Source organism: Cetorhinus maximus, chromosome X (genome assembly GCF_964194155.1).
Source record: "Cetorhinus maximus chromosome X, sCetMax3.hap1.1, whole genome shotgun sequence".
Lineage (NCBI taxonomy): Eukaryota > Metazoa > Chordata > Chondrichthyes > Lamniformes > Cetorhinidae > Cetorhinus > Cetorhinus maximus.
In genome coordinates, this window is record NC_135917.1 from 12,060,524 (window position 1) to 12,078,560 (window position 18,037).

Sequence of the window (18,037 nt, forward strand, 5' to 3'; positions counted from 1 at the left end):
TCATGTGACTAGGACGTTTCATTGGATTTTTATTGTAATTATTCATTTTCTTTTTTCAAAAAGCGCTTCAATCTCCCTGAGACAGCTCCGTGCCTCGGGGTTGATTGAAGCGCTCTTTTGCGTGCTAGGCCCGACTATCCCTCCTCCCCGCACGGGCAGTGCTCAGCGCTGCCGCTCGCGATCCATGCAGGGTGGGCCTTAATTGCCCCGCCCGCACAAAATCGCGGTGCGGAGCTGATTGTGGGCGGCGGTCAGCTTCCCCGACCACTCCCGCCAGGCCTGCCCGACACGGGGAAAAATTCAGGCCATAAAACTCTTAGGGGGCTTGACAGGGTCGATGCTGAGAGGTTGTTTCCCCTTGTGGGAGAGTCTAGGACCAGAGGGCATAATCTCAGAGGAAGGGCTCGCCCATTTTGAAATAGAGATGAGGAGGAATTTCTTCTGGGGGTAGTTAACCTATGGAATTCTTTACCATAGATGCTGGGTTGTTAGGTATATTCAAGTGGATATAGGCAGATTTTTAATCAGTAAGGGAATCAAGGGTTATGGGGATAAGGCAGGAAAGTGGGGTTGAGGATTATCAGATCAGCCATGATCTCATTGAATGGTGGAGCAGACTTGATGGGCTGAATGGCCTATTTCTGCTCCTACGTCTTATGGTAAACCCAGCTTTGGGTAGAAAAGCCCCTGAACGGCAGGGTACAAAGAGCCATGGCCAGCTAAGTGCAATCATATTAACAAAATAAGCAGATAGCACTATTTTTCCCATCCCCTGCCTAACCATTTCTGATGTGCCAGCCAGGTTATAAAAATAAAGCCTGAAGTTGTGAGCAACTTGCTTCCGATCAGTCATGTAGATGATAATGCCTCTTTTCACCTTAGCCTGACCTGAGTACAATGGATTCTGACCAGCTCCTTGTCTGCCCCTACGACCAGAGCCACAAGATCAGAAGCAGTCGCTTCCCTTACCACCTGGTGAAATGCAGAAAAGTAAGTTCTCACCTGTTTTGCAAACTAGCTTGGTTGAATTGAATTGTAGGATGATAATGCCTCTTTTTTCTAATAATTATTATATATTTAAATTTTCTTTTCCCACCTATTTCCATTATTTTTAAATGTATTTCCATCCATTGTTTTATCTCTACCTTTTAGCCTATTTCGATCCTTTCCCCCACCCCCACTAGGGCTATCTGTACCTTGCTCGTCCTGCTTTCTACCCTTAATGTCACCATTACAACATTTCTTAGCTAATATCAACACCCCTTGTCCTTCTGTCTATGACATCTTTGACAGTCTCTCCTTTACCTCCACCTATCACTGGCCCTCTATCCAGCTCTACCTGTCCCACCCCCCTTAAACAGCTTATATTTCACCATATTTCTTTAGTTCTGTTGAGTCATACAGACTTGAAACGTTAACTGTTTTCCTCTCCGCAGATGCTGTCAGACCTGCTGAGCTTTTCCAGCTATTTTTGTTTCCAGTGCTCTCTCTGTTCCTTTCACCCATCCTGCAGGGTCGGAGAGTTTCTATCATTGTTTGTATTTGGTTTCCTGCACTTGATTTGCCTGAGACCTGCTTGCTTTATGTCCTTTGCCAGGGAGCTGCTTGACACCTAAGTTTTGAAGTAGGTGGGGTGGGGTTGGGCGGGGGGGCTTAAGGAGGCCTTATCAGATCTGTTTTGAATCCAGAAAGGTGTTGATCTTTGAAGTGCTGTTGTATTTCTAGCCTGCCCATAGCCAGAGGGGGTGGGGGAGGGCAACTTCAATACCCTCCAATTGTAGCAGGGTGGAGAGGGTCCCCTCCCCTGTGGATTTAGTACACTGAGTTGGTTTTGACTGCATATCAGTGAAACTACAGACCCCAGATTGTCTGCAAAGTTAACTAAACCAAATGGCAGAGAGGGAATGGGCTGGTCACCTTTGTAAAAATGTAAAAGAAGGCACTCCCTCAGTACTGCACTGAAGTGTCGGCCTTGATTTTTAATGTTCAAGTCCCTGGAGCGATCTTTGCTTCAACATAAAGATGAGACTGTCTATACGTATGTATTTTAACTTCTTTCCGCAATTTTCTTTTTCCCTTCCAGAATCACCCAGAACTGGCGAACGTTATTAAAGTCTGCCCCTTCAATGCCAGGCACCGTGTCCGCAAGCCTGAATTCAAGCAGCATGTTCTCCAATGTGACGATGGCAAACTGGCTGCAGAGGACAGTGAGCAGGGGGCCGGTGAGATCACCATAATCAGACCAGGCCTGTGCGTCGGTGGTGGAGGGAGTGAATGTTTGTGGATGGGGTGCCAATCAAGCGGGGCTGCTTTGTCCTGGATGGTGTCGAGCTTCTTGAGTGTTGTTGGAGCTGCACTCATCCAGGCAAGTGGGGAGTATTCCATCACACTCCTGACTTGTCCCTTGTAGATGGACTTCCTCTTTCTTGAAAGAATTTCATAAAATTAGTTGAACATCACCTTTCCTTTTGAAATGCAATTTGACTGCACTCTATTTAATTTTCACTTTCTAAATGGTTTTCTATTGTTATTTGAGTCAGCAGCCTTTGTGATGGAGTAGATAGGTGGTCAGAAGTTCAGTAGAGGGTCAGATAGAATGACAAGGTTGTGAACAGTCTGGGTTAACCTTTTTGCCAGGGGAGAGAGATGGAATAGCTAGGAAACAAAGTTTGGCGGGGACCAGACAATGGCTTCAGCCTACCCGATGTTTAATTGGACAAAATTGCATTTGTACTGGATGCTGGATAAGCAGTGATAAGTTAGCCAGTGGAGGGGTGCAGAGAGGTGGTGGTGAGGTAGAGCAGAGTGTTGTCAGCATAAGTGTGGAACGTGATGCTATGTTTTTGGATGACCACTGAGGGGCAGCACTGAGATTGGGGACGCAGGATCCTAGGGGGTTGGGGGGAGAACTTCAGAGGTAAGTGATGTGGAAGAGGGAGGAGAAGCCATTGTAAGGTGACTCGCTGAATCTAAATGAAGAGATGAGAACAGAACCAGGTAAATGTGGTCCCATCCAGCTGGACAATGGAGGAGAGGCATTGGAGAATTGTGTAGCCACCATGTCAGGGGTTACAGAATGGGTTGAGAAGGATGTTTCCTGCCAGCTGTCTTCTCATGATCCTGCAACAACTGGAAAGTTTCCCTCAGGCCTCCAGTTGGCCTTTTTAACCTGACTATCCGTGCACAGCTGCAAAAAGAAATGGAAAGGGCCCATGCATTTAAATGAACTGACCATATATTGCATTATATATAAAAAAAAAAAATTAGGTACATTGAGGAAGGGTTAGTTCACCATGGCATCCAACATGACTGATACCATGTGACTTTGACAAGGGCTGTTTCCTGTGGGAGGGCTAGAAGCCTGTTTGGGGAGGTTTAAACATAGGGCTGAATTTTCCGTTCGTCAGGCGGGTGGAGCTGAAGCTATCGAGGGTGGCCAAGGACCCGATCGCCACCGGTGACCATGGCTGCGCTGCCATTTTGCGTGGGGAGGCCAGTTAAGGTCTGCCCAGTGCATTTCACACTCCCATGGAGAGCGGGACTTTTAAAATTGCACCAGGTGCGTACAGACTGCTGGTTCCATTGGGGAACCGACAGTCTGTACAAAGAAAGGCCAGGCAGCCTCCTTTAGGCTGATCACCATGGCCAGCTCCAGGTTGTGCAGACCCCCTGCAGTACAGCAGGCTGTGGTGGAGGGGAGGGGAGGGCAGGGTGTGGGCCAGGAGCAGGGTAGGCCAGCAGGGAGCCAATGTGCCCCTTGCTTCTCTGATGCCTGCCTTGCTGCCCTTGTGGAGGAGGTAGCAGCCCAGCGAGAGGTCCTGTTTCCCCAGGATGGGAGGAGGAGGGCTCCCCACGTCACGAAGTGGGTCTGACAGGAGGTGGCGGAGGTGGTCAGCTCCCTGGATGTTGTGCAGCGCACATGGATCCAGTGTCGCAAGCGCCTCAACAGTTTGTTGTGCTCTGGAAGGGTGAGTACCATGTTGTCCTTGGCCATTTAACCCAGCAGGTAGCCTTAGCCTTTGAGGCGCGGGGCCCACCCCATGTTATTGAAAGTGATGGACGCTGAATGTGTCCAAGGTGGCGGTTGGGAGCAGCCATTGTATCTTTTGCTAACCGATCACCAGTCGTGTGGACAGGAGCCACTGGAGGCCTCAGATGGGCCACTGGTTGTGGTGTGGTGCGCAGAGTACATGAGCAATCAGCCCCAATGAATGATGTTCTGTTCTGCAGGAGAAAAATCCACACACTATATCTAGAGTGTTCGCGCACTGGTGGTGGCCAGGCCCAGGCTTCTCATCCTCAGCCGGTTTGAGGAACAGGCTGTGGAGTTGGAAAGCCGCCATGCAGCCAGGTCAGCAGGTGTCGGCGAGGCTGGGGTCCAGTGGCCAGGTATTTGAGGTCCACAGTCCCATCCACTCTGTCTCCCCACCATCCAAAGCACTGATGGTTGCTGCAATCGTTAATGCTGCAACACTGCTCATTCACAGACTGAGACAGTCAGACGTGTGGGTCATACACAAAGCTCCCTCGGCCCCTTGAGGATGTGCGTCTCTAGCACCTTCCAAAGTCGCCTTATCCCATTTCTGACCACTATCCCCATGGTCTAACATGCCATGGCATCGCTGCTGCACATCCAAAGACTTATTACATCTTAGGAGGGTTTGTACCTCCACCACCCTTTCAGCCAGTGCGTCCCACATTACTCTGTCCAAAAGGTCCTCAGCACCTCACCTGTCAACCTCATGGCACTCAACTTAAATAAATGCCACCACGTTAGTCATCCCTGTGCCAAGGGGAAATGTTGCCTTCTGTCCACCCGTTCTATGCCCCTCATAATGGTATGAAGGTCAATGTGACCTGTCAATCTCCTGTGCTCCATGGCAAATGTTGCAAGTGTTTGCAATGTTTCCTCATAACTCCAACTCTCCAGGCCAGCATGCATCCAGGTCAGGAACCTCTGCACTCTCCCCACTCCAGTACCATCCCTCCCATGAAGAGCAGGTCATAACTGAACACAGAAGTGTAGATGTGGCCTCGACAGCATTTTCTGCACTTGCAACATGACCTCCCTTTTCCTACATTCTATTCCTCGGCTAATAAAGGCAAGTCTGGCTTCGACCTTGTTAAACACCTTATGTTCCTGTTCTGCTACCTTAACAGGTCTGCCCAGCAAGGTCCCTGTAATCATCCTTGCTTTCCACAGTCCTACCATTTCTCCTGTATTCCCGTACCTTGCTTGTCTTGCCCAAGTGCATCACTCACACTTATCCACATAACATTCCATGTGGCATTCCTTAGGCTATCTGACCAGCCTGTCTGTATGCACATGTAATGTTTGGGCCGCCTCTTGACTATTTACCACCCCACCAATATTCTTCATCTTAGGTTCTTGAAGGTTGAGCGCATTGAGCCTGGGGGGGAAAGGGATGAATTGTGTTACTGACTGAACACTAACTGATCCACTGTCCTTGTTGTTAACTTCAGCATCACCACCGCATGGCCACCAGGCGGACGTGCAGAGCCCCCCCTCCATACCTGAGGAGGGTCAGTTGGCACTACGTCACATTTCAGCCAGCCAGGCACCAGCGCAGTGGCTACCACATCGGTGGGGAATATAACGCCGGCTAGTGTCCTGGGGCACAGTGGAGAGGGCACTTCACAATCGCTGGAGGAGATGGCACGCACAGAGTGCCGATGGCACCAGCAGCCAGAGGACTGCAGGAGACCAGGCACATGCTGAGTTGGGCAGTGATGATGTGCCTCTGGAGATGTCACCAATGCAGCAGCTGCAGGACAAGCGCCAGATGCTCCCGCACACCCGGCCAGGGTTGCATGAGGGTGTGCTTCAGTTGGTCTCTGGTGGAGGAATCCAGGCAGAGTGTCAGTGATGGCATGAACCTCAGGACAGAGCTTCAGGCTCCCTCCACTGAGATTGGCGACTCTCATGGAGAGGAGCTTCCAACAGATTGATAATCATCTGATTGGGTTACGCTCGGACCTGCAAGCCCTCACAGCGCTAATGGCCACGGGTGGTCATTGGCAATGTGGGAGATGTTCTGGGCACTGCCTGCCCCAGCTCGGTGCCCATCCATCTGTGGTGAGCAGGGAGGTACAAAGCGACCTCACATTGGCACAGCAGCTGCCTGTTGTCTCTGCGGGCTCCTCTCGGGGTGCTCTGGATGAGGGCAGCAGCTCCTCCGCCCCTCTGCCAGTGACCGTTGAGGCTGCGACGATTGGGGAGATGCCAGTTGTGGAACTGGCAGCTCCCTCCCAGGCGGGGCCAGTACAGGCTCCACAGGCCAGAGGACGTCTGCCAAGGTCACCGAGGACAGCAGAGTCAGCAGGCTGGCTCACAAGCCACTCTGAGCGATGGGGCGGCACCTAGATGTAGTACCCGCAAACAAAAGCACAAGGCACGTTAGGCACTCCACGGGTTTGTCACTGGTGATTTTCTGTTGGCCCAAGATTAGGGAATTTATATTTTTAAATTTTGGAATGACGATTTGATTTTGTTGGACCATATCATGGATGAAATTAAATCCAGATGTGTTACCATGGATGAGGGCAGCTCCTTTGTGCTGCACTTGTATGTTTTACAGACATATCATGAGTGTTTGAGTGGACATTGATGTTTCTGTGCTAAGCCCTTAGTTGCAGCTGATAAGGTGGAAGATGTAGCACCTAAGTGCCACGTGTAGAAGCGCCAGGCAATGCCAGTCCTGCTGATCCATGTGTGTGGAGCTAGCTGAAGGTTCGTTGGGTTAAAGTGTCCCGGGTGTCCCTGCCGCCTTGGTGTAGTGCCGGGTCAGTGTTCAGCCCCGCAGCATTCCCCTGTGCCTCCTCATCCTCTGAACCACTGCTGGACTCATCGTGTGCAGCCGCATCCAGTGCATCAAGGTTTTCATCAACTGCATCCCCCCCCTTTCCAGTGCAAGATTGTGGAGAGCGCAGCACGCTACCACTATCAGAGACGCGATCTGGGGGGTATTGGAGTGCGCCCCCTGAGCGGTCCAGGCATCGGAATCACATCTTGGGAAGACCGATGGTTGTCTCCTCCACAGCCCTTGTGGTGCCCTGGCTCCTATTGTACCGCTGCTCAGCCTCTGTTCTTGAATGGTGGAGAGGTGTCATGAGCCACCTTCTGAGGGGATAGCCCTTGTCACCCAGCAGCCATCCATCCAGCCGGGCTGGAGCACTGAAGAGCCCCGGCACCTGGGAGTGTCTGAGGATGTAAGCGTCGTGGGAGCTGCCTGGGTACCTTGCACAGACTTGTAGAATCAGCATCCTGTGATCACACACTATCTGCACGTTCATGGAGTGGAATCCCTTCCTGTTGACGAAGGCACTGGCTCACCCACTGGCGCCTTGATGGCCACATGTGTACAGTCTATTGCACCCTGGACACAGGGGAAGCCAGCAATGGCCGCAAAGCCTCTGGCTCGCTGTGTCTGGCTGGCCTGGTCCCAGCGGAAGTGGATGAAGGTCAATGCCTGTCTGAACAGAGCGCCTGTCACCTGCTTGACACAAGTGTGGACAGCTGATTGGGAGACACCGCACAGATCACCCACCGAGCCCTGGAAAGAGCCAGAGGTATAGAAGTTGAGGGCAACTGACCTTTAGAGCCACTGGCATGGGGTGTCCACCCACACAGTTAGCGGAGATCTCAGGCCCAATCATCTGACAGATATAGTTTACTGTCTCCCTTGAGAGACAGAGCCTCCTTCGGCCCTGCACCTCAGACATATTGAGGTAGCTGCTTCACCGCCTGTTTACCCTGGCAGCAGGATAGTGGCGTCTTCTGCGGCCCCTTCCACCTTGGACTACCTCTTGGCCCTGCACCCCTTGTGCCTGCGCCTCTCCTCCCAAAGGTGGCTCCCCTGGAGGCTGATTGTCCACTCCTGGCCTCCTCCCCCCTTCTAGCCCTCCCTTCCTCCTCAGAGGAGCTGCCTGCAGTGGACATGTCAGATCCCATACCCAGGCTGAATGGAGGCCTCTGGAAAGCTGCAGGCCTGATAAAGATTCCTGACTGCAGAGTGCTGACCTGAAGGTTCAAAGTACAGAGAAAGCTACTGGAATTCGTTCTGAGCTGCTACAGATCACACAGGCAAGTTTAAAACACTTGCTGCAATAAATGCTTCACATAAAACACTGACAACCCCACTGAGCCTACATATCCCGCCCGTGGATGAGTTTTATTTAAAAAGTCACTTACCCGCCTGCACGTTGCGCTGTGCTGAAGATCTCACGGGCACCCCAAAATCGGCGTTGATTGCTGAGTTAAGGGCCTTAACAAGGCCTTTAATTAATGGCAGGCGTACACCGCACTTCATCGCGCGCCCTCCCAGTGAAATATCACAATGGCGCACGGTGACATATGGACGCTCGCCTGACATCACCGTGCGCCAGTTTAAGTGCTGACGTGTGGGGCATGTCCCCCTGCGCACATCACCCAGAAAATTCTGCCCATAGTGTTCCAAAGGTTGGCATGAGCTAAAGAGGAACAAATGCATTCAAGGACTTTGGAGAAGGGGAAAAGAAGCAAGCCGTGCATTTGTATAGTGCCTTTCACGGCCTCGCAGTGCCCCCAAAGCGCTTTGCAGCCAATGACGTGCTTTGGTGGTGTAGTCACTGTTGTATTGTAGGAAACGACAGCCCGTTTGTGCACAGCAAGCTCCCACCAATAGCAATGTGCTGACTAGTTAATCGGTTTTTGTGTTGTTGACTGACTCTCGGAATTATTACAGTGCAGGAGGAGGTCATTCGGCCCATCGTGTCTGCACTGGGTCTCCGAATGAGCTTTTTGTCTTGTGCCATCTCCCTATAGCCCTCCACATTCTTCCTTTTCAGATAATAATCCAATTCTCTTTTGGAATCCCCGATTGACCCTTCCTCCACCGCGCACTCATGTAGCGCATTCCAGATCCTAACCACTCGATTGACCCTGTCTCCACCACACTCTCAGACAGTGCGTTCCAGATCCTAACCACTCGATTGACCCTGTCTCCACCACACTCTCAGACAGTGCGTTCCAGATCCTAACCACTCGATTGACCCTGTCTCCACCACACTCTCAGACAGTGCGTTCCAGATCCTAACCACTCGATTGACCCTGTCTCCACCACACTCTCAGACAGTGCGTTCCAGATCCTAACCACTCACTGCAGGAAAAAGTTTTTCCTCATGTTGCCATTGCTTCTTTACCCAATTGCTTAAAATGTGTCATCCCTACCCCCACCCCTCCTTCCACCAAAAGGAACTGTTTCTCCCTATCGACTCTGTCCAGACCCCCATGACTTTGATCATCTCTACTAAATCCCCTCAACCTTCTTATCTCCAAGGGAAACAGCCTTTTCTTCTTGAATCTCTTTATAACTGAAGTTCCTCATCCCGGGACCCATTCCCATGAATCTTTTCTGCATTCTCTTCAATGCCTTCACATCCTTCCTAGAGTGCGACACACAGAACTGGATGCAATACTCCAGCTGAGACTGAACTAGTTCAACATAACCTCGTGCTCTTACTCTTGTATTTGGGGAGATGGTGGTCTAGTGGTGATGCCTCTGGACTAGTAACCCAGAGGCCCAGACTAATGCTCTGGGGACATGGGTTCAAATTCCACCACAGCAGCTGATGGAATTTAAATTCAATTAATAAATCTGGAGCTGAAAGCTAATCTCAGTAATGGTGACCTACTGTCGATTGTTGTTTAAAAACCGATCTGGTTCAGTAATCTCCTTTTTAGAGGAGGAAATCTGTCCTTACCTGGTCAGGCCTACATGTGACTCCAGACCCACAGCAATGTGGTTGACTCTTAACTCCTGAAATGGTCTAGCAAGCCATTCAGTTCAAGAGCAATGGGGTGGGGGGAATGGGCAACAAATAAGGCCTTGCCAGTGATGCCCACATCCCATGAAAGAATAAAATAAAGCAATGACTGGGCTGGGAATCTTGACCCATGACATCCCAGTGTTATAGCATCTTTGGTGGAAACCTTGTTCTTCACAGACTGGGGTTGGAGTCTGGGGTTTTCATGCTTTGAGGCTTGGTTTCATACTGTGAATATATTCACCCGCACATGCCTTTACTTAAAAACAGCATTTCCATTTCCTGTTTTTAAGATGGTTGATTTGAACATTCCTCTTTCCCTGGGAAGCCTGTTAGCTTTCATGTAGACAGAATGGATTTTTTTTTTCAGTATCTGACAAGTCTCATTACATATTTTTTGTGTAATTTTTCCAGGATCTAAGCATTCATTTGGCTCCACAAACTCTGCATGGCTGGCTGATAACGTAGAGAGATCTCCCAGTGGAGAAAACTGGGATGAAGGTATGAATGCTTTGCTGAACATCTCTCAGACTCTGGGATAGGTGTGTCCTTGTGATATTAAATCTAACCACTGCTCCCTTTGCTGCTACAGATATTTGGTGTGGTAGCGTGCACTTTCCTCTGTGGGGTATTTGTATCTTCCTCTCGAGTTTTCTTTTTTGGTTCATTTTCTCCATCTACCCTCCCCCCCACCCCCCTCTTTTTTTCTCATAGGTTTTTAATTTTGCTGGAGTAGGGTTGTGATGTCAGTCATCCTCTAGCTTGTACAGGTGACCATTTTAAGGTGAGCCCAGTTGGTGAGTTATTTGACACTGAGGCCTATCTTTGAGTCCTCAGCAAATTTGGCTATGTGGCTTTCTATCTCATTCTCTGAACTGTGAATAACTGAGGTCCCAACACTGATCCTGGTGGGGCACTGCCAATTGGAGTACCCCGCTCAATGTCCCTACTCTGTTCCCTGCCACTCGCTCCTTTCCTATCCAGGTCAATAATCCCAGAGCTTTACCTAACAAGTCTTTTATGAGAAGCTTTGTCAAATGCTGTCTGGAAGTCCATTATAAATAACACCCATAGACATTCCTCTGTCCAATACTTTAGTCTCCTCTTTAATCAGGTCCGTCAGGCATGACCTACCCTTTACAAAACCACGCTGATTCTCTCTGGTCGAGTGAACATTTTACAAGGTGTTCAGTCACCTTACACTTAATTATAGACTCTAGCAGTTTCTCAATGATGGATGTTGGGCTAACTGGCTTATAATTCTGATTTTCTTTATTTCCCTCCCCCCTCCTTTCTTGCAACGCAGAATCAGAAGTGCAATTTTACGATCTAAGGGAACAGCTTCCGAATCGAGAACTTTGAAAGGTTATAAGTTAGGGCAGGAAACAAAGGGTAATTGTCGATGGATGTTTTTGCGAATGGAAAGCAGTTTCCAGTGCTGTTCCACAGGGCTCAGTGTTGGGGCCCTTGCTGTTTGTTGTTTATGTTAATGATTTAGACTTAAATGTGGGAGGCATGATTGGGAAATTTGCAGGTGATGCAAAAATTGGCCATGTAGTTGATAGTGAAGAGGATAGCTGTCAACTCCAGACTGATATCAATGGTTTGGTTGAGTGGGCGGAGAAGTGGCAAATGGAATTATATCTGGAAATGTGTGAGGTGATGCATTTGGGAAGGGAAAACTCAATAAATGGGAACTTATTGAGGGGTTGAGGAAGTGAGAGACCTTGGAGTGCATGTCCACAGGTCCTTGAAGGTCATAGGACAGGTGGACAAGGAGGTCAAGAAAGCTTATGGAATGCTTTCCTTTATTGGGTGAGGTATTGAATGCAAAAGCAGGGATGTAATGGTGGAACTGTATAAAACGCTGGTTAGGCCACAGCTGGAATGTTGTGTACAGTTCTGGTCACCACATTACAGGAAGGACATGATTGCTCTGGAGTGAGTGCAGAGGAGATTTACAAGAATGTTGCCAGGGCTTGAAAATTGCAGCTATGAGGAGAGATTGGTTAGGCTGGGGTTGTTTTCCTTAGAACAGAGGAGGCTAAGGGGTGACTTTATTGAGGTGTACAAAATTATGAGGGGTCTAGATGGGGTAGAAAGAAAAGACTTGATTCCCCTAACTGAGGGGTCAATTACCAGGGGGTATAGATTTAAGGTGATTGGTAGAAAGATTAGAGGGGACATGAGGAAAAACTTTTTCACCCAGAGGGTGGTGGGTGTCTGGAATTTGCTGCCTATATTGGTGATTGAGGCTGAAACGCTCAACTCATTTAAAAGGATCTGCATCTGAAGTGCTGTAACCTGCAGAGCTACGGACCAGGCGCTGGAAGGTGGGATTAAAATGAGCGGCTAGTTTCTTTTTTCTCTTTCTATGGTTAACGCAGACATGATGGGCTGAATGGCCTCTTTCTGCACCGTAACTTTATGGTTCTATGGCATCTGCAACGTTCTCGCCTACTTCCTTTTAAAGCCCTGGAGCCTGGAATAGAAACCATCTGACCCTTGGGATTTGTCACTCTTTCACACCATTACTTTCTTCGTTACTATTACTTTGAGTCCCTGTTCCTGATTCAATGTTAATCCCTTAGAATTTCCAGTACACTAACCTCTTCCACTGTAAATACTGCCAAAAAGTAATTATTAAAGTAGTGGTAGATGCAAGTGTAAAATTACACACATTGATTAAGTGAATAAAATATATTTTCAGTTTTTTTGATGTGGGCAAAATGTGAGATCATTCACTTTGGACCTGAAAAGGATGGAACAGGGTACTAAGCTAGAAACAGCGAAGGTCCAAAGGGACAGGTACAGAGATCATTATTTCCTGTATCCGTTCATGATGTTTTAATCCGAATGGCTAATGGAATGTTGGTCTGTATATCTGGAGGACTAGAATACAAGGGGATAGAAGTCAAGATTCAGCTACACAAGCCCTGGTTAGACCACACACAACTGTGAACAGTTCTGGGCACCACACCTTAGGAAGGATATATTGACATTTTTTGAGGGAATGCTGTGGAGACTTACAAGAATTGGGCTTCATCAACAGGGGCATTGAGTATAAAAGCAGGAAAGTTACACAACCTTTCTAAAGCTCTGGTTAGGCCCCAGCTCGAGTATTGTGCCCAGTTCTGGTCACCACACTTTAGGAAGGATGTGAGGGGGAAAAAACAATTTTTGTACAGTGAAGTTGCAATGACTTGGAACTCACTGCTGGTGAGGGTGGTAGAAGCAGAGGCAATTGAATGATTTCAAAAGGAAATTGGGCACTTAAGGGAAATAAACTTGCAGGGGAATAGGATTGACTGGATTGCCCTACAGGCAATTGGAATGGACCTGATGGGCTGAATGGCCTCCTGTGCTGTAAACAACTCTGACTGAACCATCAGCAATTAAAGCTCATTTATTTTCCTTTTTACTTCATCCTGTTGTGTTGCATCTTTTTTTTTTTGTTTTAAAAATCATTTCTTATCCTGCTGTTTGTATTTTCATTCCATGTTCTCAGTGGATCTAACTCTGATTGATAAAGCAGAATAGCTGGTTAGGATGAATTCACATCAACTGCTGTTTTCTTTCCCCTCTGCAGAGGAGGAAGAGGCCTCAACTCCTTTTGTCTTTGGTGAGAGTAAATTTCTTAATGGCAAGAAGATTAGGGGAGGTGAGTGTACTCTGGTGAAATGGATTGAGAAACTGTCCTTGTTTATAGGATCAGAAAGACCCTCTGGCCCCCAGAACAATAACTTTACATCCTGTTGATGAGAACGAATAAGTAAATGTTATACACACGCGGTGATGTAAATATTATACTTTGGTATGCATGTTCTCTCCCTCGACATCTTTGAAAACAACATCCCAAATTGCTTCACATGCCACTTGAAGCAGAATTGCAATCCTGAGTTTTCTGGATGAGAACTCCAGTAAAGGAACTGGATGACCAGTTCCTCTGCTTTGATGTTGATTGAGGAGAAATGTTGCCCAGGCTAAGTACTCTGCTCTTCAAACTATTGCCGTTGGATCGTAAATGGCTTATAAAATAGACAGACGAGAAGCCATTTGGTAGTATAGAACATGGGTGTTGCTGAAAAAGACATTTTTTTGTTGAAGCTTTTTGTCTTGCGAATTGTCCTAATTTCAGGCGAAGCAGCATATTTATACAGTATGAGAAGAGAGTGCGTATTGGTTGGCAAGTGCACTCTGGTAGTGGTGTTGCCATAGTGAATACACCAGTGGATGGTGACTGACAGTTAACTGCCGAACATTATTTGAAATTTAAACCAGGCAGCTTGACTCTAATTGGTCAAGACATTGCCCTGGCAGAAAAAGCTTTGACAAAAATGTCTCCTTTTAGCAGTAGACCGACGAGACCTTTGGTTTAATGAATCTTCTGAAGGGTGACACCTTTAGCAATGCAGAATAACCTCAGTATTGTACCAGTGTTGGTCAAGTCTGAGTGACATTTGAATTTTGGACTTTTGAAACAAGTTGGCCAAATATAGAGCAGTGTTGGGTGACAGTTGACAAGTGCAGCAAAAATCTTTTCTGGAAAGGGTGACCACCTCACCTGCGTACAATCTCTCAAATAAAAGAGTGAAGATGATCATTTTATACTGCTCTCCTCCACTTTGCTTATCGGATCTATAACCATTTCCAAACTCCAGCGCACCAGCCAGATGCAAAGCTGTCCCTTCTGAATTTGAACTGCTCTTTCCAATCACATTTAGTCCTTCCAGATGTTGTGATGTCTCCTAAGCTTTATCATGGTGCACTGTTGTACCAGCCTTTTGCTTGTTTCATGTTGTGGCTCAGAACAATATGGCTGCCCCTCCAGAGAAAACCAGCCCATTAAAGTGCATATGTTGTGTTCGAAGCAGCCATTTATCCAACCAGCCAGTGTTCATTTTAATCCTCCACTTGAGCAGTTTGCTAATTCCACATACTCGGGCTGTCCCCATCTCCTTTTTTACTTGCCCTTCAAATTGACTACCTATCGAACCTAATCTTAACTGTTGTCCTGATCTCCGCTTCAACCACTAATTCCAGTTGTAAATTCCACACACTTGCAGCCTCTTTGAGTCCTGCTCTGTCCCAAATCACTTGAATCATTGATTTTGGAGGGCGGGATGAATGGAAATTGGGTCAGGTATAAAACAAATGGATCATTTGATGTCATCACCAAAGATGAATTTCACACCCTTGGACTCTGTCTTGACAGAAGACTTCTGAGGTGATCTGTATACAAGTGTATGAGAGCAGGAGTGGAGAAGGTAAATTCCAGATCTCACCTTTTTTAAAGTTTGAACTGATGGGCCCTTGTCCAACTTGCAAGTAAAAGATCTCTTTAAAGAGAGAGCAGGAAGTTGTTCATGATCAACATGTGGAATGAACTCTTGGATGGAGTAGTGGATGAAAATGCACATTTCTGATATAGGAACACAAATAGGTACAAGAGTAGACCATTTGGTCCTTGAGCCTGGGGGTGGGGAGGTCAGCAGTTGGGCCTCTTTTTTTTTTAAAAAAAAAAATCATCAATGGGATGTGGGCATCGCTAGTTAAACCAGCATTTATTGCCCTTGAGAAGGTGGTGGAGAGCTGCTTTGAACTGTTGCAGTCCATGCGGTGTAGGTACACCCACTGTGCTGTTAGGGAGGGAGTTCCAGGATTTTGACTCAGTGACAGTGAAGGAACGGTGATATATTTCCAAGTCAGGATGGTGAGTGTCTTGGAGGGGAACTTCCAGGTGGTTCCCATATGCCTGCTACTTGACAAAGTCAAGTCTTTGGTTTGTGCCTTAGTAACTTTCTCCTGGTTGACTATCAATGGCATCTTAATGTTAAATGTTGGGATAACCATGTGTTTGAAATTCTGGCAGGCACCTTCCAATGACTAATGAACTGAACTAAATTTAACTTTGTTTTCAGGGCACGAGGATCTGCTTCATTGAACATGTGAATTAGGAGCAGGAGGAGGCCATTCAGCCCCTCGAGCCTGCTCCATCATTCAAGAAGATCATGGCTGATCCAATTGTGACCTCAACTCTACATTCCCACCCACCTCTGAGTGACTGACTTGTCACATCAAAGATTTTACAAGGCCTCAATTTCTTAATTGTACGTTTTTATAAGGAAATTTCATGTTTTAATAATTGATTTTAAATGAGTTTTAAGAATTTGCATCTTGTGCTGGGAAAGGACTTTGATATGTCATGGTAAGTTTTCCACCTTTGCCTGAGGTGAGATACTGTGGCTGCACATTAGAAAATTGTGGGCCCGCACTTCCATCCACTGGTCTATTTGTAAGACCTCTACCCTGAAGTGAATCCTCAAGTGCGGTTCCAATATTGTCTGTTACATTTTCTGTAGCTTGGTTGGAACCTGATTTGACATTGCAGCTGGGGGAAACTCCCTCGGTACAGCACTGTGTCAGCCTGGAATTTGAACTCGAGTCTCTCTCTCTCTCTCTCTCTCTCTCTCTCTCTCTCTCTCTCTCGAGTGGGGTTTGAACCCACAACCTTCTGAGTGAGAGTGCTCCTGCAGAATCGAGGCTGACAAACAGTGGTACAAACTTTCCCTGAAACGCAGTTTCTCACTGTCCTAGATATCTTTGTGGATGAACTGCAACTTCCATGCACTCCTTCCCACATCAGTTTTTATAATGTTAGAAAGTTTGTTTTGGTACATCATGCTATGTAGATTGGAGATCTGTCGCTCTTGTATCTCCCATTTGATTTTTAAACCATTGGCTTGTCCTGTTTTTGTACACAGCCGATCTCACTATCTACTTTGAGAATTTTAAAATTAAACTACTAATGCTGGCTGGCTGTGTGTGTATTTTTGTTTACTGGAGAAACAAAACTAGTGCAGGTTTTGTGAGGGAACACATACAGCTCACAGTAATGAGAATACTTGCATTTTTATAGAGCCTTTATCCTGTCTCGGTTTAAAATATTTTGTAGATTAAACAGCTTGAGATGCGATGACTATTCTGTAGACAAATATGATGGTCATTTTGTGCAATTTTTTTTCTTTGCCCACTGCTACCACCCTCTGCCCCAAACACCCAAGAATTAGCCCCACAAGCAGAGTAGTGATCACTGTTTTTGGTGAAGTTGGTTGAGACCTGGATGGTGGTAGGTTTCCACCAAGCTCTGCCCTTCAGTGTAGTGTGGAATCCTTATTCTTCATATGATTCGAAACCCATAGTGTTTGGTCCTTGGGGCCCCAACTATTTATAATCTATATTAATGACTTGGATTCGGGGATAGAGGGTACTATAGCTAAATTTGCAGATGACACCAAAATAGGTGGGAAAGTAAGTTGCAAGGAAGGAATAAGAAGTTTACAAATGGATATGGACGGGTTAGGTGAATGGGCCAAAATTTGACAGATGGAGTTTAACGTGGATAAGTGTGAGGTTATCCATTTTGGTCAGAAGAATAAAAAGGTGACTTATTATTTAAATGGAGAGAAACTTCAGAATGCTTCAGTGCAGAGGGATCTGGGTGTCCTCGTGCATGAATCGCTGAAAGCTAGTATACAGGTACAGCAGGTAATAAGGAAGGCAAATGGAATTTTGGCATTTATTGCTAAAAGAATAGAGTATAAAAATAGGGAAGTGTTGTTGCAACTGTACAAGGCATTGGTGAGACCGCACCTGGAGTACTGTGTGCAGTTTTGGTCCCCTTACTTGAGGAAGGATGTAATTGCATTGGAGGTGGTTCAGAGGAGGTTCACTAGATTGATTCCAGAGATGTGGGGCTTGTCTTATGAGGAGAGATTGAGCAGTTTAGGCCTATACTTTCTAGAGTTTAGAAGGATGAGAGGAGATCTAATTGAAGTATATAAGATGCTATAGGGGATAGACAAAGTAGACACGGAGCGTATGTTTCCCCTTGTGGGGCATTCTAGAACGAGAGGCCATAGTTTTAGGCTAAGGGATGGTAGATTTAAATCCGAGATGAGGAGGAATTACTTTTCTCAAAGGGTGGTGAATCTGGAATTCACTACCTCAGAGTGCAGTGGATGCCGGGACGCTGAATACATTTGAGGAGATAGACAGATTTCTAATTAGTAACGGGTTGAAAGGTTATGGGGAGAGGGTGGGAAATGAGATCAGCCATGATTGTATTGAATGGCGGGGCAGGCTCGAGGAGCTGAATTGCCTACTCCCGCTCCTAGTTCTTACGTGCTTATATGATTATGGGAGGAGTAAT

The 18,037-nt window shown here is 47.0% G+C and overlaps 1 protein-coding gene across 1 annotated transcript; it reads left to right on the forward strand.

The window, feature by feature from the left end:
* The first annotated feature begins 886 nt into the window (after positions 1–886).
* Positions 887–16,259, forward strand: LOC144672643 (gametocyte-specific factor 1-like). Its single transcript, XM_078534506.1, has 5 exons — positions 887–990; positions 2,084–2,222; positions 10,240–10,326; positions 13,415–13,486; positions 15,747–16,259. Exons 1-5 carry the CDS (start codon positions 898–900, stop codon positions 15,767–15,769), a joined length of 414 nt encoding a protein of 137 aa, XP_078390632.1. The 5' UTR covers positions 887–897; the 3' UTR covers positions 15,770–16,259.
* Positions 16,260–18,037: the final 1,778 nt, after the last annotated feature.